Source organism: Hirundo rustica, chromosome 2, assembly GCF_015227805.2.
Source record: "Hirundo rustica isolate bHirRus1 chromosome 2, bHirRus1.pri.v3, whole genome shotgun sequence".
NCBI lineage: Eukaryota > Metazoa > Chordata > Aves > Passeriformes > Hirundinidae > Hirundo > Hirundo rustica.
Window position 1 is genome coordinate 38,929,751 of NC_053451.1, and position 26,393 is coordinate 38,956,143.

The 26,393-nt window shown below is 44.4% G+C and overlaps 1 protein-coding gene across 4 annotated transcripts in view; it reads right to left on the reverse strand.

Moving 5' to 3' along the window:
• The window catches only part of MTMR2 (myotubularin related protein 2), a 62,562-nt gene extending 38,473 nt beyond the window's left edge, over window positions 1-24,089 (reverse strand). The window contains exons 1-2 of one of the 4 annotated variants that reach the window (XR_005699350.2): window positions 20,518-20,837; window positions 2,583-2,688 (exon numbers count right to left, since the gene is read on the reverse strand). Coding sequence is in view for 2 of the 4 variants with exons in the window: in XM_040054579.1 (XP_039910513.1) it covers window positions 2,583-2,688; window positions 10,970-11,118 (255 nt within the window). In the remaining 2 variants the exon portion in view is untranslated. Of the gene's footprint in view, window positions 1-2,582; window positions 2,689-10,969; window positions 11,126-20,517; window positions 20,860-24,022 lie in introns of those variants that run through there. The other 3 variants (XM_040054582.1, XM_040054580.2, XM_040054579.1) reach the window with 3 other exon arrangements.
• Window positions 24,090-26,393: the final 2,304 nt, after the last annotated feature.

Here is a 26,393-nt window from a genome sequence, read left to right on the forward strand (position 1 = left end):
GGACCCTAAAAAAAATCTCTCATATAACTGACTTTCAAAACTTGTGGAACTGTCACATGACAGAGGTGTCAATTTGAAGAAAACCAGACAAAGAATGACAAGCCCTGGGAAAGAACATCCATTGTCCTTAAGACCTGAAAGAATTCGGCACGTGCTGACCACCACTCATAATTACTATTCTTTTTGGGAGCTGGCACCAGGCTGCAAGAGGAATTGGCCCAGGGAGCCAACAGTAACACTCCAGCACTGACAGTGATGATTTGAGGACAGATGGTGCGTCTGCAGTTGCACTGGCAATATCAACACGAGAGGCTGTACACAGGTAGGGATCATCTGACCCCCAAGAACTGCTCTCCAGCATAAGACACTCTCAGGAATGAGGAGGGAAATGATGAATGCATGAGTTCCTCTAGGAGAATTAAGTCAACTTTTAGCAGTGCAAACTGTCCCTTTTTTCTCCCTATACTCTAATACAAGTAGGAGCATGGGAATGCATTTTCTCCAGGTCTGCCTACCACTGACAAGCAGCCACTTGAGTGTAAAGGAATGACCCAGCCTTACACCTCCACACAGCTGCACTGCAGCCACTCACACCACCTCTGCAAGAGTAAGCTTTAGGTGAAGCACAGAAGATGCACCAAATTGTCTTCACACAGAGCTGATGCAGGTGAAGAGCAAGAAACTTTTTGCCAGCAGAAGCAGGTGCTCACACTTAGCCTGCAGTGACTTTATTGTAAATAAGTAATCCTCTTCTTTTACCATCTCTCCTGAAACAATATTCTAAAATGAAAGTGGAGCAGCATTTGTTCCAACCAAGGCAGAACTTTAGACTGCTTAGAAATAAAAAGAGCGGGCAGGCTGTGAAGAAATCACTCCTGCATATTACAGGAACTGTGGCACAGCATGAAATGATGGGCTCCTAATGGCCTCCAGGAACACCACAGGCATCTTCTGCTTGAAAAAATCTCTCATGCAGCTAAGTGAACATTCCTCTGTGGACACTGTTTTTGACTGCTAGCGAGTACAGAGGCCCTGCTGAATGGCAAACCAGACAAGCTGAGGAGAGCTAGAATCCCTGCCCAGACAGCTTACAGTTCACACAGACAAGGTGACAAAAGGGAGGAAAGAGTCACAAGACACAATCAGGATTGCAAAGAAAACACGTTGAGCCATTCAACCACCGGAAGGGAAAGACAGCTTCAATTCTAAAAAGGAAATACTGGCTTGTGATCTGCTTCTAAAGGTAATCCTCAAATGTCACAAAAACTGTGAGAAGATGAGATGCACATCAAAGCTGAAAAAGGAATTGCACATATGCAAACCTCAGTAAAAAATTAAATAAGAAAATAAGTTTAATTTTTTGTGTAATATATATATATAATATTATACAGTTAGAGCCGTAGCAGAATTTGCAATCTTATTCATATCAATAAGGCACTTAGCCTCAGCCTAAAAAAGATGTTTTCTATATGTTAGAGTGACTGAACATCCTGACTTCACAGGGTAAAAACTTCAGACACATTACAAATTTCCATTCCCAGGCGTGTTCAGAAGATAACCTTTTGTATCCATAGGCAAAAGGTGCAAACTATCATAGAATGCACATAAATTACTGATTAATTTCTAAATTTTAGCTTAAAATTGGCTAATAAGCTGCCTTTAGAAAGAAACATTCATATTCTTGTCACTTACAAACAGGTGGACTCTCTGTTATTAATTATGGGTGACTGAGACAACACTCACGGGATGAAAAATCATCACGGTTGTCAAAACAACTAGCTTTGTACTCAGAGATTTTTATGCAATTTTACTGTGCTTACATTTTACAAAGATTCTCAATCACAGCTGAGAAATGCTCAAGTTGTTACTAGAATGTACCAGTGGTACCAGTACTAAGAGTTCTATACTGAGGGACTTTTTTTTTTTTTTTTTTTAAGCTAAGATATATCAACAAACCCCTTGGTCTCATAAGAGGAACATACAGATAGCTTTCGAAACTCCTGACACCAAACTAGAACTCTGAATTTATAATTAAATAATCTAATAGCAGATTTAAAGGGGCCCTGTTTGGGCCTTTTTTATGTCAGAGCAATTCATTGTGACAGAAGATTATTTTTATCAGCTTGGAGATTACAATCTTTCTCTGAAAGAAGGTATTTCCAAGGACTCAGCGTTTACAAACCAGCAGAAGCTCTCAAGACAGAACATTTTGTGTGTATATACACACAAATACACAAATAACAGGAAGAAAAATTATATACAACTGACAGGTTCAGGATTTCACTTACTTAAAGCACCTAAAAGAAAATGGAGCAGCTTTGAAAATTCATCTCCAAGTGAGGATTGCAGAGCCAGCTTTTTCAAGATGAAACAACTTTATAAAGAAGGACATCACACAGTAGAGATTAAACTTCAATTTCACCTGTTTGACTTCAGATCCTTTCAGTAATTTGACTAAACATATTTTGGCATTACTGAAAGCCGACGTTATTTTACCACAGCCAACTCACAGAAGCAAGATGTTCTCTGAAGGAGGTAACATTTTTGTATTTTTTTTCTTTTTTAAGACCAAACATACATACCCTTAAATCTGGAGAGAAGTTGTCTGCTGAGGTGGAGATGGAGTCAGAGGACAAAGCAGAAGCAGATTTGGTGTGAGTGGAATGGTCCGACTGCGACGTGGAAGCACTATAAAGAGAAACAGCAGAGTGTATCAAAACTGTGCTCAAGAAAGTTCAAAAGCTGACATGGCCAGCTACTCACTTACAGTCATATCAGGCATCTTTCACTGTTCCTACCCTTTCCACTCTCAGTTATTCAGCCCTCTGCAGTGCTTTAAGAGAACCTGGTCTACTTGCCATTACCAGGGATTACCAGAGCGTACCCAACTCCTTACTAAAACTCAGCTCAGACTGAGCCAACATTAACAAAACCACCAGCTTGTGCAGAGGAACACACTCAGAGCCTGAAGCTGGGTGAGCAGCTGCAGTGGAGCTGCAGGTTGAGCTCTGTGTGCTGAGAGCCCGAGCCAAGAGGCCAGAATTGCCAACCCTTTGCACAGCCAGGGGCCTGGGGACCTGTGGCCAGCCCGGTGACCGGACACTCAGAGACACAGCAGGAGCCGATGAACCCCAGACCTTCCTGCACCTGGACTGCCAGGGTATCAAAGCCCAGGGTTTCCTTTGTTTGGGGTTCCTCCTTGAAGACAGCAGCTCAAGCTGCTATTTTGCTAATTAGTTATTGTACCACAATTAAATTATTTGAAGCATTGGGATGTCTAAGACTCTGCTGTGGAGACCTGGGGTCGAGACAGCACAAAACCTGGTCTGCCTGTGAGTGTGGGGTGTGTAGCTGCAAAGGGGCTTTGGTCCCAGCTCAGGTGGCGAGAGAGCGACTGTCAGACCGGCTCCTGGATGGTTGGATGGGGAAGTTTCCTTAGCACTGGAACAAATCCTAAACTACAGAAACTAAGGGCCTCCATTTCAGCCCTTCAGATGGGAGATATTAGTGCGCTGCAAGGGGATGAAAACAGACAGACTCCTGAACGCAAGCCAGCACAGCTCCAACCACAGCTGCACAGTGGTGGAAGAAATTCAGAATTAAAACTCTTTTCATCGCACACAACTTTTCTTCTTCAAGGATACATACATACAAAGTTGAGCAGAATTAAAAATACTCTCCCAGCATACATCTCTGGTGATATAAAATGTGATTCGCTAAATAACAAAGCAAAACAAAAATTTTCCTTTTCTATACACTTTTCCTAATATAGCTGTAAACAATTAAAATAAGCTTATATTTTACAGCATTTTTATGCTGCAACCTCTCCTAGGACCCTAGTTGCTTAAAATTAGCATTTGACACTAAGGCTTTTAAAACCCCAGATGGCTGTAAAGAAAGATCCTGTGTGGTACAACGTTACTCCCTGAAGTCACTGTACAGCGATAAATGCTACCTGCGCCAATTAATTCCCACACTCTTATCAACCCCAGAAAGGTTTTAGCTGGATGTAAAGACACTTCTAAGGACCAGCTATCAGACTTGGAAGCCTAGCCTTGGCCAAAGCAGAACACCAGCAGGAGTATTACTGTTACTGCTTGTATTAATTAGACATGTGACAACCCAGAAATAGCTGTATCTGAGCTTCCAAAGGGCCTGGAGATTTGGTAATTGTCTGAGAATTGATTTGCTGCTGATAAACAGCCACCAAAAGGCCAAAATGTTCCATTTTTATTTCTATTCTTTTGAGTTTGGCAAAGTATTACACAGGGAGTATTAAAAACAAAAAGAACTACAGAAAAATTGGGCGCTTGCTGGGAGTTAGGCTGTCTGTTCAAGAATTAAAGAGCACTGGCACTTCTTTCATCCTACGAAGTAGAAACCTCAAAATGGAACCTTCAGGAACAGTAAGAAGTTATTTAAAATAAATGATACTGGTATGCCAATCGATTAGCACAATTCCACTGAATGCACTTGTTGCACAAGGTTCAACAGCTAATCACCGGGCTTTCCAACCTGCTCAATTCCTGCAGTGCTGCCAGGTAAACTCACATCATTCTGGATGGCCAGTGGCACTTGTGCATACAGCTCATGCCACAGCCACCCCACAGTCTCTGTTCAGGCAGAAATTTATCTTGCACTAAAACAGCAAGAACTGAATCCGCAAAACCTCCCATTCTTGTCAATGAAAAGGCCTCATATAAGCACTGTATTTGTGTATAGTTTCACGTTACAGAAAAATTGATACCAAGTGTCTGCTGCTGCTGGGCTGCTCACATTGCCCCCTCCTCTCAACCCAGACTGCACACTGCTGCCATCTCCACTGGGCTGGACGGGCATCCTGGGATGCACGGTTCAATCTGCTGATCCGACGGGGCAGTAAACTATTAATAAACATGAAGAGAGTCTTCTGTTGGGTAACAAGGCTGATTGGATTCATTACATGGCTATATAAATCATCAGATGCAGCACACAGAGAGGGAAGGAATCTGTATCTGGAGATGATGAGGAGGGCTGAGAACACTTTGCGCACGGCAGCCTGCAGGCATGCTAAATTAGGCTTAGCACTAAACCACATTTTTGCATTACTTAAACGAGCTCAGACCCCTTATGTGTTCCCTTGAAACTTCTTTCAGCCTGGCTTCTGCACGGTCAGCCTTCATTTTCCCAGCGCTCACCCTCGCGTTTGCACCCGTTTAATTAACTCGATTTTTAAAAGCACGTTAATAAAAAAAGAAACACTTAATTTAATTATTCCACAGAGCAGCACCCGTTTATTGTACAGCAACCTATGAGGAGATGGTACTTACAGTGTACTTTAAGGTACTCGAAGGTACTTCAAGTTATCAATGAAGAGCAAGCAGCTACTGTAGATGCCTTTATCGTTGGGTGACAAGCCTGACTCCTGCTCGAGAGCCCACTGCGCCTTCTCCCACGGCGGCTCCAGCCGGGGGAGCCAGAGGCTCAGGGTAAGCCTCCAGAAGCCATAACTTCTAGCTCTGTCCCCTTTCAGGGCCCACACTTTTGTGTGTTTAAATGCATTTCAAAGGTCAGCAGCTCTGCTGAGTTTACAGATCCTTTAGCACAGGTCTAAGTACCTAAGGCAGGGCACACCAGCGGCTGACCTGGCCCTGTACCCCACGCAGGACAGCTCACTCAACCAACAACCACTGCAAAATCACAGTAACCCACTGGTAGAAGCGTTTGCATCAAAAATGTAACGTCCTTTAGAGACAGAAAAGGGAGCTGGAAAGACTGGACAGGTTTAGTGGAGGGTGCTAGTCTCTCTGCCTCAGAGCTAGGACAAGCTAGACCCAAACAGCTCCCAAGAGCTGTCTGTCTAACCTGCTCTGAACAGCTCCCAGGGAGGGAGAGAGCTAACAAAAGGATCAAAATAACACCAGTTTTTCTGCTGACAACTTGTCTGCCCAGGTATATTCCCTTAATACACAAGCAGTGGTTATCTACCAAAGATTTTTATGAAATTGTAAATTAATTTCACTTTGCCAAACTAAGGGGCAAACAGCATTATGCAGGGGAAAAAGGGGGAGAACCATAATCCATAGCATGTCTGAGCTGTGAAAGTGTTTCATGCTTGTTGATCAGGCTTGGCTTTAAGCGGCTGTTAAAGAAAGAAAGTATCTGCATTTTAGAAGTGGATTTTCCAAAGCTCCCCACACCAATGTCCCTGTGCTCCTGCAGAAACCACCCGTGAAGCCTCCCTCCAGTGACAGCAGCGGGAGCTTTTGGGAAGCAACGCCTGCAGACACAGCGAACAATATCCCTGGATTATGCAGCCCAGCACAGATGCATAGGTTGCATATGTTTGGCTCGCTACCTCTGTTCCCCTCATCTGCCATTTCCAGGGAGCGGAGATGGAAGGAAGCAGCAGACAGCAGAAAGGCCGCTGGTTTGTGGCTCCCTCCTCTTATCGTTGTCAGGCAGCTGCACAGCTCCAGCTCCACTGCTTAGCAAACTAATTAATCTGATGTCCCCACATACACGAGAAGTTTATTAGTTTCAGTGGTTTAGTCAATCTTAGCTCGCCTTTGCTGCCAACACAACAGCAAAGATCCTCAAACCACACAGTTTCATATGCCTTTGGCTGGGGGAGAGCAGGAGAGCATCCTGGGACCGGCACGCAAACTCGGAGTGAGGACACCAGAGCTCCCTCCATGCTTTGCCACCAGCCCTTCTGCATCATCTCAGGCAAATCATTTACTCATGCTTCTGTCACAGCTTCTGCACATTATCCCAGCTTTTGCTGATGTAAAGTTAAAGCTGTCTTGTGCAGTACTTTTGGCAGCCTGATGGGTATGTCTGGCATCAGTTTAATGTGCTGAGGACCCCACTAAGGACATTCTGTTCTCACAGGGACAAACACCCAACAGCTGCATTCCACCAGTAAGGCAACACAGAGCAGACCCGAGGGATAGCCAGGGCACGATGGGCACGTGCAAATGCTGGGCTGGGGGGACCTGACAAACATCTGAGAACACAGGTAGGTTTGGACAGATCTCAGCCAGGGTTAAAAATCACGAGAGCTGTGACAGCCACTGCTAGCTGCAATACTACTTAAACACGCAAAATTACAGTGTTGTCTCTGAACCTCATTAAGGATCTGGGAAACAACATATACCCGGATTCGCAAAATACTTTGAGCTCTGCCTACAGGAAAATAAGTGAGCTCCTGTAAGGAACCAGGAAAGACCAAGGACCTTCTGCAGCATTTCTCTTCCCCATGCTTCAGGCTCAGGCAGCTCTTCGTTGTCCTTGTTGATGGATGTCTGTGTCAAGTACAAAGAGACCCCTTCAACAGGTCAAAAGCACCTTCAGGGAAAGCACCTTATTCCTGTGGCTGCCATCCCTATTTACTCCTTTCCCCATTCCCACCCCACACAGAATCAGGAAACAGGTCTAGGATGCAACTAACACTGATCTGTGTCTTTCATCTTGGTAATTATTTTTATTATTGAAATGTTTTTCTTTATAGCCAGATTTTGAATGATAAACGAGTCCACATGCGAGCTGTCAGCACAATGGTCTTATACAATGTCTGCACACAGTAGTAGCCCTTTGGCTATATGGAATACATACATGCAACTAGCAAGAGTATTACACTGGAAACCAAGTACAGTGACTCAACTCTTGATAAAGTGTTCATTGTTATTATTAGGACTATCCCACAATATGCCAGATGGTTTTCAAACTTAATTCAGACTCCGACAGATGCCCTCCGGTGGTTCCTGTCCAGGCAATTGAAAGGTATTACTGCACCCGTAACAGAATTGAAGGTATGCCAGCGTGCTGAGCTTAAACCGTCAACAAAGATGGAAAGAAGCTGCAAACAGGAGTGGCTGTGATGCACAAACTTGACCTGTTAAACTGTGAACATGCAGGGGAAATATTTTGGGTGAAACCGGTGACAAAGTCTTAAGTCACTTCAAAAAGTATCATTAAATAGCATTTGCCATTAATGACACAAGGCAATCTCCCTGCAAAAATATGATGTATAAGAAACCCCACGAAGAGAAAAAAACCTCAAAGCTGTCATTTGTTTTGGCAACTGTTACACTAAGAGTTTGACTATGAAGTTCTTTCTGTCTTAGCATAGAGAAGCAAAAGCTTTCCCTGGAAGTAGAAAGCACAAGTACTAGCTTCTGAAGAGGGCAATTTGACCTTGTCAGGATCTGAGCATGACAGTGCACCCAAGTCAGGTGGAAGATAAGCACAAAGATGCAAAGGAACTGCCAGAATCAAACCATGAAGCCCTGAAGCTTTAACCCAATGCAGACACATGTACCATTTCTGCAGGACTGAGCTCTCCTACCTGTATCCTTACCACTGCTGTCAGGAACTTAATACAACATTCTTCACACTCCAAAGCTAGGACATTTTACTTTGCTGTCTCTACATTCCAGAGGAAAGAAAAACTCCTACTAGATGTCTATGAAAAGCTTTCTGTGAACATCAGACCTAAGGATGACCGCTCCATACAACCTCTTCTCTTAGGTCTTGTGACTCAAGAAAAAGGTCACAACAACCAATTTCATGTATCACTTAAAACCAAACAACTTCTGGCAAAATCTTAGACAAAAGTAACAAAATTAAATGAGCTGTGATCTTGCTAAACAATCTCAGCTTGCAATTACTGAGGATAGTAATTTCTGAGCAAACTCTTAGAAACGAGCCTCGTTCTATTCAGCAAAAACATAAAGTATACATATAGTCACTCTACTATACTGCTGATCAGCAAGAACATAAATTATATACACCTTCCCAAAGACAAGCAGATCCTATGCAGAAAGGGACTGGGTATGATGAGGGTGGTGAGATGCTGGCACAGGATGCACAGAGAAGTTGTGGATGTCACATTCCTGGAAGTGTTCAAGGCCAGGTTGGATGGGGCTCTCAGCAACCTTGTCCAGTGGAAGATGTCTCTGCCCATGGCAGGGGGGTTGTAACTAGATGATCTTTAAGGTCCCTTTCAACCCAAACCATTCTATTGTTCTATAACATTTGTTCAGACTGAAAAGTTCAAAAGAGACTTTTGCCTTGCTTCAAAATAAGATACTGTCTAAAAACCAACCAACCAACCAACCAAAACCCCAAAAACAGAGACCATAAAAAAGAAGAAGAAAAGATGAAGTTCTGATCTGTGAAGTTCCCCTCCTAAATCCAGGAGCAGGAATATGCATACGAATTTAACACCCAGAACTCTACAAAAAAATTAATGGAACAGAAGGAAAATAAGCCCACTTTGAGTTGCATTACATGCACAGGGCTTGAGAACACCTATTTTTTGTACCAATGTCTTAAGATACTAACCTGGCTCACTCCTTTAAGTAACCAAAATCAGAAGTCAGTGATAATAAAGCCACCTTTCCAGCTCCTTCTTTATGAAAATTCTTTCCCTGTCAGTACAACAAGCAGCTGCTTCATTGCTCACAAAGATGTGCCAATTACTCAGACACTAACTGGCATGAGATGCTCACACCATTTCTTCCGTATCAAACAGAATAGTTTGTTTCAATAGTCACTGAACTGACACAGAAAACAGGTGACAAATGCACCACTGAGCAATACAGTTTCAGACATAGAGGTCATAAATGAGAAAAACACTGTAGAGGGCAAATTTCCATTTCCTCTCTTCCTGTTTTTTTAAGTTCCTCATTATGTACATTCCTAAAAATTAATCAAGGTGAAAACTGCAAATTAACGGTGACGACTGGCAAACACAATTTAATTTGGAAGCCTTGGATGCCAAGAGAGCTGGGTCCAATTGATCTGAAATTAAAGCAGGGCCATGAATAGAAGCACTTGTAGCACTCGGGCAGTTCTCTTACAAGCGTAATGCTGCAGAGGTAGTGAGCGCTCCCCGCTCACGTCCCAAACTCAGACTGACCACACTCCCTCCTCAACACTTCCAACACTCCTGTTTCTTCAAGAGAAGGAAAAGGTAATACTGCAAAACCTCCGGGGTCACATCAGAGCAGAGGGAGACAACCCGGCGCTTGTTCCCCATGAATACGACTCTGTCCTAGTCCCGACCGGCTGAACCGGCCTGGGACACCCAGCTGCTGCCCACATCAGGCTCTCCCATTTGCAGCAGCTCTCTGTGGATCTGTGCTAAGGCTAAGTGGTCCCCACAGTCCTTATCTGTGTATAAAAAAACTCCTAAGGGTCCTCAGAAGTCCCTCACACACCCCTCCCCTGGCAAGCACCTGAAAGATGTGTTGGCGTCCTGCTGGAACCAGGGCCTTGCAGCAGGAGCTGGGCACTCTGCGCTGGCTTCCGCTCTGCCAGGGGGCCAGAACAGGCTCTGCTGCTGTAAATGAAGTCTGAGCATTTCAACACCACCCCTCCCAGGACAGGAGTCCTGCAGTGATTGGCACCACGTGTGCCCATTATAACAGGCAAGCCTTTCCCAGGAAGATTTCACTGACAGACAAAGAAGTGGTATCTCCAGTGAGCAGTGACTGGATCTTAATCCTTCACAGGAAAATAGAAAGTCAAAACAGACAAATTCTACCTAGGCAACAAATGCCACAGAAAACTACCTATAGCATACATAAGATGCAGCCTTACCCCTCTGAGCATCCAGTACCATCTTTTGAGGCACATGCAGGACAGACAACTCTAGTTTCAGGTGAATTGACTCGAACTCACAATTTTTCTAAACATTTAAAGATCCCAGTTTAACCTCTGCTTGACCTGTGACAACCTAAGAGGGGAAGAACTAAAAGCCATAAATGAATACGCTTTTGAAGGAAAGAAAAGCACAGACTGCCAGACCACCTCTGGAATTCAGAGGAGACAGACATTTTTATTATATAATAATGTAGTCCTGCTAGTCAAAAGGGCCATCAATGTCAAAGTTTACCGTCATCTAAAAGAGAAGCCATTTTAGCAAACAAATCATGAAGCATGTATGTGACAGACCTAAAATAGCCCCCCCCATGCCACTTGCCTGAATGAAAAAGTCACTTCTGTTGCCAAGCAAAGCTGGATCTGTCTGACTTCAATGTTCCGAGGGAGAAAAATGTCATTTTTTAAAAGCTGATCCTTCCAAGTAGCATCCTGAGCTGAATATACAGTACATCTTTTCCCATGAGCCATAAAGAGAATGCCCTATATTTCAAATGTGAACAAGCTTTTCTAGGAATGCAAATTTGGCTCTCCGTGTTACACAATGGACTACAGTGTCACAAGCACCATTCGTGCTCCATTAGTCATTCTTTTATTATTTTTTTAAACTGAAATTCACAAAAGGCCTACAGTGTGTGCACAGCACTTGCTAAACAATAGGGAGATTGTTTAAAATATTTGCAAGATTCCAAGAATAAAGACCAACGCCCAAAGACAAACCAATACTCATCATGTAATTAATTACAGCAAGGAGCCCACAGTATCATGCTCTCCTGGGCCAACGATTCAGAGGGTAAAAATCAGGAAGAACAGGAGCTATGAGACCCCTGAACCAATATTCTCTGATCAGCACAAAAAAGATAACTACAAAATTATCTGTATTCATGAGAGGAACAAAAGGGAAGTTCAGTTTCTAACAAGCTCCCAGCTGGTACAGGATGATGCTCAGCTACAAGAGAAAAGAAGGGAGAAAATATTCCAGAAGTTGTCAGACTTCCACAGGGAACTGATATTTTGACTCTGCTCCACCAATTTAATTTCAGCCCGTATCCAGGAGTGCAAAGTTAGTTCCTACCTTCTGAAAACAGGCTGAAAATCCAGTATTTTGGTCTGATTCCACTTCCAAATGGAAATGTTTGGATTACAAAATCCGCCCCAGCACAAGCACTTCTGCTTGCAGCATTAGGAGTTTGGGCAGGGAGCGGAGGCCTAGGCAGGCATCCCACCTTCCCCAGGTGACACAATGGAAAGGCAGCCCTGTCCATCTGGCTCTGCCCTAGGCCTTGGGACGAAGGTTTGACAGACCTCCTAGAGATGGTGCACACATCTGGGTCTGTGCTCCAGAGCTTAGGGGTTTCCAATCACCGGCAGAGGCCCTTAGCATTGAAGATAAATCAAGAGTATAAGATGAAGAGAGGCTCAAAACACAACCCTGTTTACTGCCAACACAAACAAGGCTGTCTGCTAGAACAGTGCTCGCACCTCCTCTTGTCTGTGCCTTCCTACACACTGGGTTATTGCTATGCTTTTTGGCATCTCTGGTATTGTTCAGAAGAAGCTAGAGCCCATTGTTTTCAAATATCAGATGCTACGGAGGGCGGGACTAAACTAGAAGTGAAGAAGGTCTTGCCTGCCCTGAGAAAACTATTTCTAGGTCAGAAAGATACGGCCGAGGTGGAGACATTCCAGCGCCTCCCGCTTCAGATGGCTGAAGCAGCGCTGCACAGGGACAGACAGAATGCCATCGGGGACATCGCTGATTGACAAGACGTCTGGCAAGGGATCTCCTGGGCAGCGATGAACCAGCACATGTCCTGACCTGCGGCTTCCTCCCCCAGACAGCCCAGGCAGCCCCCTCAGCCAAGGGAATCTCCATGCTGCATGACTGTTCTGGCAAAACGGGAACTCACAAATCCCACTTCAAGTGTCTCCTGGTGCTACAAGAACACCCATTGTCTCCTAGCCCTGCCTGTGGAAAATGCTGATCCCAGGGCTTAAGATGTCCTGCAGCAGAGCACTAAGACACCTGGGCAGTGCTGCTGGCTCCTACATCAGAGCAAACTTGGATTTCCCAGCACATCCCACAGGAGAAAGAGCTGGCAACACCTAACTGTCTCCACAAGCGCTTTGAATAAAGAAAAAAGCCATGATGGAAAACCTACATACAATTCAAAATCAGCCTTAGAGTTAATTGATATTTATATCTACCTCATAAACATTGACACCCTTCCTTAAAAAACTTATGAAGCCAGAGAAAGGCATACAAGTAAAAAAACGATCAGGATTTTGATGCAAATTCAGACATTCCCATGCCAAGTTACGAAAATCAGTCCAGAATCGGAGAGCAAGGAGAAATTTAAAAAAAAAATGGCAACACAAAACATCAAACCTTTTGGATGCTTGTTAATTTTTATTTTTTAGGAAAAAGTCTATTAACTTGATCAAGGAAAGAAAGAGAAACAAGAATTATATTAATAAGTACTTACCTTAGGACAGAAATAACCGGATAAAAGGACAGACATAACTTCTCTTTTACAATTTATATTCTGGCAGTGCCTCAATTTCTAGTTATGTACTAAGAACCAGTTGTGTTTAGATTAACCAAATATACGTGTACTTCTCACAGTTCATGTGCTGTCTCAGTTTTTCTTTAGCTTCCTTCCTATGTCCCTATTTAAGAAACACCTCAGTCAGAACGTAACGCATATTGTTAAACTTTCTGATTTTCTTTAAAATACATACCACACAACGCCCTCACCCCAATAAACCTAACACCCACAGGAATTAAAAATACCAGCAATTTACTAATCAATGACATTACTTGTTCCATCCTGGGAAAAATCAAAAGAAGGAGGAAAGGATGTATAAATATAGTGAGAGTCTTGTATCACCTAGCAAAACAGTAACACCTTGCTAAGCTTTCACAGACACTACGCAGCCATGTGCGCTGCCACATTCAGCTCAGGAAAAAAAAAAGACTGGGAACACCTTTATTCTGTTGACAGTTCAGCCCCTGTGTGAAACCAGTCCCTAGTAAAATCTCAAGGCTCAAGTCAGACAAATATTCAATAATTTAGGGGCTTTATTTCCAGAATTCCACCTAAGACAATACATGATGTTTCCAGAAGCACAGAGCACTTGTGTGAGAAGTGAACACTGAGAAGGGATCTCATCAGTATCTCCAAGGTGGGTGCCAAAAGGATGGCACCAGACTCATTCTGGTAGTGCTGGGCGACAGGATGAGGAGCAATGGCCATAAACTAAAAATTCTATCTCAACGTGAGGAACTTCTACAGTACCCAGCGAAAACAAAGGTCTTTCAAATTCTTCTGCCTTGCAGTGAAATGAGGAATACAAACCACGCAGGCTCGTTTGAGGATTTTCTGTTCATCAGTTCTCATTCCCACAGCCACTTCCTCAAGCAGAAATTAACGTATGTGAAAAACCAAGTAACTCAAAAAGCAGTAGGATCAATGAGGTCAGAACGGTTTGCCTCTGGCTGGAGGATAACACTGGTGTCTTTGCTTAGACAACTATTCAGCCTTCCTGGTGTGGCCCCTTGTCTTTGCTCTACTGAATTACTTGTGGAGTATATTGATTCTGCTGAGGGTAGAGAGGTTTTAGATACCTACTTCCCATGGAGATACAGCAATCTGAACCAGATCCTACCCTGGTTTCCTGAAGATCAGCAGAGTAGTTTGTACTTGCTGGGTGTTTAACTGAACACGGCCATTTGCAGACACCAGAGAAAGCAAAGGGAAAGAAGAAAATGCAGAAATGAGAGACTATCATATATTTCTCCAACTTGAGAGAAGCCTTGTCAAAAACAACCTGCACACACTCATGACATCCTTCTCATCTAGGTATTCCCTTGTGTTGAAAATCAAACAATTCTTGTTCTGTAAAGGAAGAACTACTGTGCCCTCCCTTCCTATCTTCATTTTTGCTTAAATGCAAAACTTGTCACAAGTTACTATTTTCACTCCTCTGTCAAACATAGTTAAAACCGTCCAAATGTTAGAAAAGATATCAGTGGACAAACTAGACAGAGATATACACATACATGGAGAAATGAGGCTTAGGAAACCAGACCACAAATCTCTGCTCTCTTCTCAGTTACGAATATATTTAGTTAACATGTAAAAAAGAGGAATGCTGTGAATTAAGAAATAGCTCCTTCCTTTTCTGGAGTTGAGAACCCAAATTCAATGCTTTCTTTGCCCTTACGACAATGATGGGGAGGGAGTTCTGTGTAGGTGGTCACATCTGAGTTACTCACTGCAGGCTCTGCTCAGAGTCACTGTGGAGAAACGGAGATGACTCATTCTTCCTCATTGTCTACAAAAATAAAAAGAAAAATAATAAAAGCAAAAACACCAACCCAGAGACTACCAGAACACTGTATCAATCAAATCAGATGAGAAAAATCTCATGCAGGATGCCTGTATTTTTCTGTATGAGAGGGGGAAGCAGAAAGTGGAATCAGAATGTGGAATCTAGAATCAGAGTATGTTTTAACAAAAAAAGGTGAACTCTGTCTGTCTTTGGTGCTCTAAACAGCAGCAATCAGTAGAGGGAGTACCCCAACAGGTGGGAATACTGAAGGCCCAAGACTGCCCTGCTGGCACAAATCCTGAACACATCCACCAATAGTCCCTCCACATTCTCCTTCTCACACCCCAGTGTTTAATGACTACTCTGTTAGCATGTTGCTTCACCTTTGAGGAAAATGACTTGGGAAGTACTCCCTCATACGGTGTGAGGGCTCATTTTCAGTGTGATACAGAGACACCAATTCTAAGACTGAAAGACACAGCCTGAATTTTCAAGAACAGTCTACTCCAAAAGTCAACTTGGGTAAAACATGAGCAGAAGATCCCACATTTTTCACTTATTTTCAGAGAGGTTCTACTTAAAAGTGTGATGCTGATCAAATTTGATTTGTTAAAGGTATCCATCTGCTGGTTAAATCAACTGATTTTGACGGTCATCCTTCAGCAGTTCATCTCTGGTACTGCACGACCTGCCCTTACCTTCAGCATCTGCTCTCCACAGCAGGCAGACAGGCCCTTCAATCTCACAACTGCACCAAACTCATTCCGAGCCTCCAGCTCTTTCCTGGGCAGATTTAGCTGGATCTGCTCCTGAAGGCAATCCTACTACCAATGTGTTCAATCCTTCTCTTCAAGAAGACCACTGAGCAGTGATATCAACTGAAGTCAACAATAGGATTTTTTAAAACAGCAATAAAAACAGCACAAATGCTTTATTTTCACTAAAGGCAGAAGGTACAAATGAGCCTGTGGCTCAGCTCAGTAATTCATGTATCAGTTCATTTTGTACCAGGGTAAAAACGTGATGAACACTTTGATCACGAAACACCAAGCAATGAACAGAGGTATATTCACCCCAGCAGCTATATTTTGTACAGAAAAAAATAGTTGGGTTTTGCTTTGCCTCACCTTTTCTTGACCTCCTTGTAGCTTTGGTTTAACTGGTTTAGGAGTAACTACAATTTCTGTAACTGGTCAGGTAGGTATACCACCTCTGTTTTATTTTTGTTTGTGTGTGGTACAACCACAGTTTTGCACAGACAGTGGCAAAAAGCAGCTATTCTCTATAGAATATTTACCACTAATACAGTAACTTTGTAGAGAGAAATACAACTGCCTGGCACCACAGCAGAGGACTGGAGAAGTGGAGACACAGAATGTGGCATGGAAGAGTAGAGGCACAGGATGAGAAATGAGGCACAGGCTTGGCACCTGAGACCGTGGCCATAAACAAATCACCAATGGTCAGCCAAAGAAATGCAGACCTGGACAAAACTGGCTTCAGAGATAACAAAGAAATAGTACCTAATACCCATAAAAGCAACTATATATAGCAAAAACTCAGATGCAATGTGGAACTGCAGATCAGTGAAGAAAAGAGATAGGTGCAAAGTCTCACCAAACATACAAAAATGACCCCAGGTGGAGAAGGAGGGAAGGAAGGAGGGAAGGAAGGAATCAACATGATGAACCTCATACTTCTCCCAGGAAAAGACTCCAGATGCTGACCATTTGCTTTAACAATCACTACAACCAGAATAAAATCAGCAACCCTGGAACCCAAAGGAGCAGAAGAGGCATGAACGTAATACCAGGAAGAGGGATAGAAACCAAGAACTAAAGGTATGACAGTTTTAATTGCATTATTATTCTTTATTTTTCTGTAATAATTGGATCTGGACTAATCATGACTTCCAAAAACTCAGTTACGCTAAGAATAAATTCTTTGCTATACAAAAACACGCTGCCTTTTCGGCTGTGAACAAGGTTTTGAGTGTAACACTTTGTCTGGACATGCAGTCTCCACATCACAGTAAGTAAATCCAGACAAAAATGTTGTTTTATTCTAAACAGGTGTTGCCAGTCTTCCCAGAACAAAGAAAAAAACCTCCATAAACTCCTGTTTTTCCAAATAGTTCAGCAGAAATATGATCACACACCCACACCTGACCCAGATCAAATTTGAATCATTGGGTGCCCCAGCACTAATGATTCTGGAGCCATGGCCAGAAGACTACAGAAGGCAGAGCTGTAAAGTGGGAGCATTTGTAAGGAGCTAACAAAATTACTAGAAAATCACCTTGAAGGGTTATGGACTCAAAAACTACTAACACTTTCTCTTCATCAAATATATCAGGGTTTAGAAAGCAATGGGAAAGAATTCACATAGCAGAGAAGCAAGAGAGAAACAAAAAAAAGAGCTACCTTGCAATCACTGGAAAATTACTGAGTGAGAACATTCTCTGGCAAAAGTAACTACAGATGGTAGGAAAGGGAAAAGAAAATACTTGAAAAGTTCCACTGGTTTTTCGTTGTTGTCTTTCAATGATTTTTTTCTTCAATTAGCCCCCCGTTACTGGGGTAATAAAAAAGCCAGATGTTATTTCAGTTTAAAATGAAGACGGGGTAATTACTGCGACAGTGTCTCCTGTATTCTCACTTCCCTGGGTTATCCCAGACATCTCTACAAACCAAGCATTTCATCCCCTTCCTGTCACACTCTTTCCCTCATGGTGGAATGAGCTTCCCATGGACAAATAAAAAGACTTTTTCATGTGCTGTCTTGCAATTACACTTGTACATAACACCCATATATCATGGTGATCTCTGGACTGTTTCCTTCATTTGTGACGAAGGCCTGTTGAAGACTTCTAACGAAGCCTTGACTAAGCTTTCTGGTAACACAGAATATCCTGAACTGGAAGGGACCCACAAGGACCACTGAGTCAAGAATAGCCCTTCGGTGTATGGATCGGGTCTCTTTTTACATTGCTGACACCCTCAGCACTGAAAAACCAGTAACAGTAAAGCAGGTCATCAGGAAAAGATTAATGAAAAAGATGTGGACAACTGATCTGCTGAGCCAATGAAGAGATATTATGACCTTTCCAAATGCAGTTCTTGCTGGGACACACGAGGTGTAAAAGAATTAGAAAAGGAAAGGAGACGATAAAACATCAGAAATAGCTAACAAAATACGTTTGAGACAGGTGTTAACCTATCAAGAGTACAATCATGCAACAGATAGGAATTGTGTAATTTGGCATTGTCAGGTCATCCACAATCTTAAAATTCAGGTTCTGTAACTGCGCCCATGCTGTAAATAGCCTGTAGTCAAGGAACGACGTGTACAAGTCAGCGCTGTCTAGCAGACTGCTCAACATAGCATTTACCATCTCTCCTCAGAGAAGGCAGGGCTCAATGGGGCCCAAGAGAGTCGTGTTCTGAGCCTAGCTGCACTCCTTGCCAGTTGTCAGATCTTGCCTCATGTCTCCACTGCAGTTTCTCATCTCATCCTTAGACTTTCTCACTCTGTGCCCAATCTCTCAGCAAGGAGTCCCAGCACTCAACTGCACTTCCAAGAACTCAGTAAAATTACCCACCAGACATTATTAAAAATAAGAGTAGTTCTGGCTTAGGCACAATTAAATAGCTGGTCCCCATCTCTTCAACAAAGAAAGCGTCACCATCTGTACAGCAGCTAGAACTACGATACCACAAATTCCTGTGAGGCTTTTAAACACCATGTAACCTCAATTACAATACAGCGAACAGGTGAGTGTCTATCGTATTTTATTTTCTCAAATGGAAATATGCTTAAACCCAAATATTTTTGTCATCAATAGAAAGCATTTTATGGAATGCTCAGAACCGGGAAGAGATGTGCATGTACCTGACAGAGGAAAATTTTAAGCTGAAGGTCTCTCACTCTGAGACAAGCAGAAATGGTTTCTACCAAATGCAGGAGCAGAAATGTGCACAGCAAAGATTGCTAGTAAAAATAATTTGTGAATTCTTTAGAGGCAATGGTTTCTCTTCACTGCTATAAATTAAAAGCTCTGAAATCTTTTTCACCAAATGTTATTTTCATTATTTTCTGCCCCAAACCCTATTTAAAAGATTCTTCTCATTTGGCAAATCTATATGCAGGCAGAACTGCTATTTATCTTCACAACACAGAGCATACCAGAAAAAACACCCCTGTCTCAGAATGGATTTCAACTGCAAGTAAGTGTTAGAAACTATCACTCATTTATTAAAATCAATGATAGTGAGCCCGTCTGGAGTCGCTAATTGGTTGTAGGCATAGCGTCAAGTTCGTGAGGTGCAAAACCAGTTCATTATCAACACTCAGCCAGCAACGTACTTGTCTTTAATGGTAACAACTCTTGAGAAATCTTGTTTTGCACTTACAAGAAATCAAATGCGAGAAATGCTCTCAAAGCCCACGAGGAAAATGACAGCTACTCGCATTTCACCGAACACCAGAACTGGCAAAAATCTTGCCTTTCAAACTCTAACTTCAATGACTCATCACAAAACAACTCAATCAGCAAAGCTCATACATCTGGTAGCAATGTGGTGCTACAGCTAAAGCCCTCCTCAGCCAACAGCTCATAGACCCAACTCCTTCCAGCATCAGTCTCACCCATGGGGAAAGAATTCCTTCAACACAGCCTTAAATCAGACCAGGTAATGACAGGGCCTTATTTGAGACAAGGGGGGAGTTCATACCTCATGGAGTTACTCGTTCAACAGACCTTGCTGCACTGATTTACACCAAGTTTATATTTTCAGGGTTATCCCTGCAAACATAAAGACAAGGAGCACGATTGCTCTCATATGCTTCAGTAAAAGTGCAGTGCATAGGATCCATCATGTCTGCAGATCTCTGGGGATGATAAACGCCCGAACAAAGGTGATAAAAAGCAACCAAGAAAGCGGTAACATCAAGCATTGCTACAGTCATGCCGGTGGGAAACATCTGCCCCCTGGCTTATCTTTCTCTCATTTTATACTGATGTTGAAATATCACTGATATCTCCTTTTACGCTATAAAAAAACGCCACACTTTTGCACAGGCAATACAAATTCATCTTTGGCAGACCTAACAGAAAGCCTCTTAGTGGACCTTTGTTCAGACTGAACAGTGATATGCTTTTTCTGAGGAATACAGAGAGATGTGTGCTCATTCAGAAACTACAGAACATAACCCCATAGCCTGTATGAACAAAATGCCTAATCACTTCTCACGGAAAGTAAATATATGAAGTTTGCCACCACTTTTTTCCCTAAAGTCACGTGTTCTGCTAAAGTCATACACAACTCTATCTGGCTTTCCCTTCACAAAAGGAAAAGATTATGGTGGAATTTTGTTGGCTGTTCCTTTGAATTCCAGGGATCAGAGAGTCCATAAGCAACCTCAAATCTGCAAAAACAACAAGGCAACAAACCCACCCACAAATTCATTTTAAGAATGGTCTTGGAAGAAGTCTGAATAACCAGCACAGCTGAACTGTGTTTATCACTCACTCACCTAGGATCCTCAGGCCACTTTAGAGCTATAAAAAGCAGTCCATAACGCTGAGAAAAGCTTGCTCTTCTGGACATAACCAATAGCGAAGCTGGTCAAATGTTTGAATCAGTGCTTTACCTCACTCCTCTGTCTCACGGGTTGTTCCTGGACACACACTGCAGACACACAAACACTTCTTGCAAGCTGCTAGTCAAATGCCACCACAGCTCTTTATGAGTAGCCGGCTCATGGTCATGTGTCTTCCATGATGACAGGATGGAAGGGGAATATCCATCCTATGTACTTGACCTTTGAAAACCACAGAGAGCAGCAGGACGTGGTGCTGTGCCACACAAAGCCAGCACTGGGTGCGACAGCTGAGGCTTGAAAAGCAGAACAGCTGCTTCAGCACAGCTATGAGGGCAGCTGAGTTAATTAGCTGTGACCTGCACATCTGAAACTAACTCAGTGTTTTCACAGAGAGCAGGAGAATTTTTACCCTGTACAAACAACTACACTGTAAGTCTCATGAGGAGTTTTTCAAATGTTTTTCTAGTTGGGACAGCAAGCAGGTAACATTCAATTATCCCCACATCTTCCTCAAGGACTACAGGTATTGCACATTACTAGGGTCTACTAAAATATCAAAGCAACTTTCACTGTCAAAATGCCCTTATTGCCATATCTGAAGTGCCTTATTAAGAGACAAACCTATAATGCTCTTCAAGACACTTATTCAAATGTGAGCAGCCTTATGTATAAGTAAATTCTATCAAGCACGTCTACTTGAAGGGCTATATCTTAAGCTATAACACTTCCAACCAGGAGCTGAGAGCTTAAAAAGAATGCACTGCTATTACGTGTCATATTAGCACCTTTCCAAGTCTTCTAAATCTTGTATAAAACAATTCAGTAACTACAACTCAGTAAGGCTTCACATGGCTAGGTCACAGTGATTCTGGGATGAGTGATCTTTGAGTCATTTTTTTGGTTTTTGTTCCTTTTAAATAAAATGGATTATCAAAACTGATGACAGCATCCTCATGATTCATTGTGTTCCTCGCATCATCCCCAAAACTAACCTCTTCTTTTTAAACAAAATCATTTGGTGAAAATGTGTCATAGATTACAATTTGAAGCTGGTCTTGCTGTTAGATCACAATCACAGAGATTAAAATAAGGATATTTCAATGCATACAAATAGTCCAATTAGCTTCAGAGAATTATTCTGATGTATAGAATCAAATTGTAATACAGCTTTAATGAAGGGAAAAAAACCCCAAACAGATGATATTCAATCCACTGTCAAATTCACAGACATTTATTTATTTGTGCATACGCATCACTAGATTGGCAAGGGAAGCTGATAATAAACATTCTGAAGGTCACCAGGCATCTCTCATTACAAGGTCCTAGCTTCATTTTCTTGTCATTTTGCCCTAACCTTGATGCATCTCAACTAAAAAGTTTCACAGCATACACCAACTCAAGATGAGGGTATTTTTATTAATAATTACAGATGAAAAACATTAATCTGTTTCAAATACCTATATTTTGTTTGGAATACATGAAATCCCCCGCAACTGGCTAGCTTTCTTCTATGGGTTCTAGATGTTCAAGCACAGACTTGAGATTCTGAAAGCTTTTGACTAAGCTCTTTTTTACATCCCAAGAAATCTGTTAGAGTCTGGTCCTTTCCAGGGCTTGGAGGACACAGCTTTGTGCATGCTCAACAGAAACAGATTTATCATCTCAATTTCCCCACGGTTCCATTTGTGCAGGGCATGCTGCCGAGAGGCTCAACAGGAGCTTCCTTGTAGCCACTGGCTCTTCTGAGTTAAGCTCTCTTTAGTGTCCATAGGCCTCTTACAGTGAATGACCTCCAGATGGGTCCAAGTTGCCTGAGCTGATGCAGAGATAAAAAGAAGAATATATTGGGTCAGTTAGATAAGGGGGAAAGGAGCCTGAAGGCATCTGGCAGGGCACGGGTAGAACTGCATAAGGAAACCAGTACAGAGAGCAGGGAACAGAAGATTTTGATGAAGAAGGGTGAAATGAAGGTCAGGAGCCATGAAGGACTCAAGAATCCAAGTGCAAACTGGGCGCTGCCTGTCTGAGAAGCAGCTGGGTAATAGCCAAGCACAGGAGCTTTGAGATGCTAGCAACAAAGCGGCCACCAGCATCTTGGGCTCTAAGAGCAAAGGCAGAGACAAGAGATCCAGGGAAGGATCCCCCTCTACTCAGCTCTCAGTAGAGCATTTCTGGAATACTGCATCCAGATATTAGCCCCACAGTGCAGGAAAGTCACCAGGGAGGTAGAGGGAGTACAGGGAAGCACCACTGGGATAGCGAGGCTGGAGCACCTTGCCTGTGTAGAAAGACTGCTTCGGGGGACCAAAAAAGCAGCCCCAGTGCCCCCAGTGCCAGTGGAAGATACACAGGAGACACCAATGGGCTGTCCAGAGAGGCTGTGTGCACTCCATCTTTGTAGGTTTTCAAGGCCAGATTGGGTAAAAGCCAGAAGCAGCCTGATCTGATCGTAAAGCTGCCTCTGGTAGAAGCAGGAGGTTGGACTCAGGAATGCTGAGATCTCTTCAGCCTGTTATCCTGTGATCCCACAAACTGGGCATGGCAAGGGCACCCAGAACGGGACAGAACAACCTTCAGCAGCCATCAGCAGGATATACTGCTCCCGGGCTCTAACAACACCAGGGCTTTGCACACCACCAGCCCTATCAGTCTCTCAGTGCCTGCCCTTGCTACCCTACTGCAACCTTCTCCATCGAACACAAGGCCCAAGCAGGATGTGCTTTCAATCACAAAACTCAAATTTCACTGGTAGCTCATGGACGGTGGGAAGAACACAAGTCTACTTTTGGCTTCCGTGGCTTAAGGACCTTGAACATTACCCATATGGCATTTCAAGCCATTCAGACCGCAAAGTCAAGCTCTCAGAAAAAAAACCCACGATGGCAAAGCCACAGACGCTCAACAGGCCACAGGAAATTTGCTCCCGAAGAGGACAAGGCCTGGCGTGGGCACGGCAGTGTGCTGAAAGGCAGCTCCCAAGCGGGTGGCGCACCTGCCCTTCCAGCCACGCTTACCTGTGCCGCCCACCTCCCACATCCCTCCACCGCAGGTACCAAGGGCGAGGGCACTGCTCTCTGCCTGCGCGGGGATTTACCGAGAGCCTGGCGGAGGTAGCATCTCTGCTCTGCTTCAAGGTCTGAAAGAGAGAGCGGCTGTGCCGCAGCCGAGCAGAGCCCACGCCTCCCTTCCGGCTCCGCCACCCCACAGCCGCCCCCAGCGCAGGGACACCCAGGCAGGAGACCCGACCCCGGGGAAACGCGGGAGCCCGCTGCCCACGGAGGGAGGGAGCGGGGCAGCACCGTCTCCATCCCTTCGGTTTCCTTTTCCCTGGCGGCCCCTCCCCGCTCCCTCCCTCTGCCCCCACGCCCCGCGGCGCTCCCCGGCGGCCGAGCCCCGCGGGCGGGGGCGGGGGCGACGGCTCCGCGGCGGGCGGTACCTGGACAGCGAGTCACCGCTGGGCGGCCGCGCCGCCGCCGCCCGCCCGGCGCCGAGGCTCTCGCAGCTGGAGCTCCCCTCCATGCCGGGCGGCCCCGCGGCGGGCGCTGTCCCCGCGTCCCTCAGCCCCGCGCCCGGCGCCCGGAGGGGCGGGAAGCGGCCATGCTGGCCCGGCGTGCCGCGCGGGGGGCGGGCCGAGGCGGGGCGCAGAGGGGCCGAGCCGCCGCGGGGAGAGGGGAGCGGGCGGCGGGCAGCGCCGGTGCCGCCCTCCGGGCCGCCCCTCAGGTGGGAGCCGGGGTCGGACCGCGAGGGTGCGGGGAGGGCCGCGATCTCCCTTTTTGTCCTCTTGAGAAGCGAGGGAAGGTGGCAGCTGCCGGGTGTCATCACCGGAGCGCGGTGGTCGTTCCGAAGAGCAGAGAAATGGTCTCTCTCGAGCATCCCTCTTGAAGTCAGCTCACCTGCGATGGGCTTTCCGGTTGGGTTGTGTACCCACAGTTAAAACAGTTGTGCCCCTCACGTTTGTAATTGCCCCTGTCTGCTCGAGAATCCTCCCTTAGGTGGGCCGTGGAAGGTGGCCGGTCACAACCACACGAGTCGAGGCTGCAGGGCGCTGGCACGGGTCGGATCCTCTGTGAACTTACCCGACGGAAAGCTCGGATGCATCCATGGCGATCTGTGTCCGGAAGGCTTTGCAGGCACAGTTCGGTATCAAGTGTTCTGCAGGAAGAACCGTGGTACGTCCGGTTCCTTGAAGCAATCGAAGAGCCGGAGAAAAGCTCTTGGCATTGCTCACAAAGACTGGGGCATCTTGAGCCTCCCATAGCAAGGATGCAGATGTCTTTCAAATGTTTAGCTGTTTTGGCAACATGAGGCAAAAAGAACGGACCGCTGGGGATGTGCTAGGAGGCTGGTGGCTTTCCAAAAGGCCTGCTTGTTTATAAAGAGCATCTGATGGCAGGAGCGTCTGTCCAGAGGCACCTTCCTGCTTTAAATACTACTTCAAAACGGGATAAACCCTGTATCTTCTAAGCATTTGTATACTCTGTGACTGTAGAATGGTTACATCATCCCTCTTCATGCTCCAAGGAGTAAATTAGTTGATGTGTTTCTCTCTGTTGTTTCCCATTTTGTTCCTGTCATCAGAAGTCATGCAGGATGCTGAAGCATGTTCGCAGCATCCCCACCTGAGATGGCATGATCCAGCTGAGAAACTGCCTCTGTTGCTCTTTCCTTTAGTCTCTATCAGCTGCTCTTGAGCAAGGTTGATGTGGGATGGTTTCAAAGCTGGTTTAAACTTGAAAATGCAGCTTTGTTGAAACAGGGGTTTATTTTTATGCTTTTCATTTGATCTTCTGAGCAAAAAGTTACCAAATTGGCAAATGAGTTTTGGGGGAGGGAAAGTTTCTGCCTAGAAAACTGAGTTTGTGGAGGTTTTCCTAAAATGAAAACTGTTTTATGGCTGAAATTGAGATCCTTGTTTGAAAAATCAGCTAACTGCTAGTGGTTTATTGCAGCATTAAAATCCAAACAAAATGCCTTGACTTCATTACAATTGAAAGATCCACAGAACTGCGCTGATTTTGTTCCAGCTATAAAATTATTGTTTTAGAAGAGCCGCTTATTAATAAAAACCAAGGTATGGATGGCATAGTGTCTCTCTGCCTCGTCTGTTTAGCTTTCCGTCCACACCTGCGTCCGGCGAGCAGATGATGTCCTCTGCGGGGACGTGTGCGCAGGGGGTGCTGTGGCAGCAGCGCTCAGCAGCTTTGCTAAGCAGTCAGGCAGTTCCTGGTAGCCTTTTCCCACCGGTGCGCCCTCTTCCCAGCCTTTCCGGGGATGGAGTTCCTGGCGCTAGTAACCCTTGGGAGAGGTCAGTGCTGTAGAACTAGCACAAAGCAGTGCACGTCTCCCTTTCAAATCTTATCAAATAGCCTTGCGGCGAGTTGGTATTACCTCTATTCCTCTGCTAAGCTTAGTTTGATAGAGGTGCAGTTGTTTAAAAAAAGTCAAGTAGGAATAAAAACAATATATAAACCTCCATTGCTGTGTGAAAATATTAGAGTGCCTTCCTTTCTTCCTAATTTGCTATTGATGTGGCATCTCTTAAGTAGTTTATTGATGAAGAGCTCTATTTGCTTTTCATTGCCCTGTTTTGTTCTTGGCCTTATCCCCAGGGCCTGTGAAACCCTTTAGAAATTCCCACTGGTGCTTTGTAAATGAGAACAAAGCTAATCACCTCCTGCATCTCTCCTGCTGCTGAAAGAAACTAGCAGTCTGCTCAGTGAGTCTTTCTGCTCAACAATACTGCATTTTCAAAGTCAGTCAGAATATTCTCTCCGTGAAATGCGTTACCTCAGGGCTCTTAAAAGTGA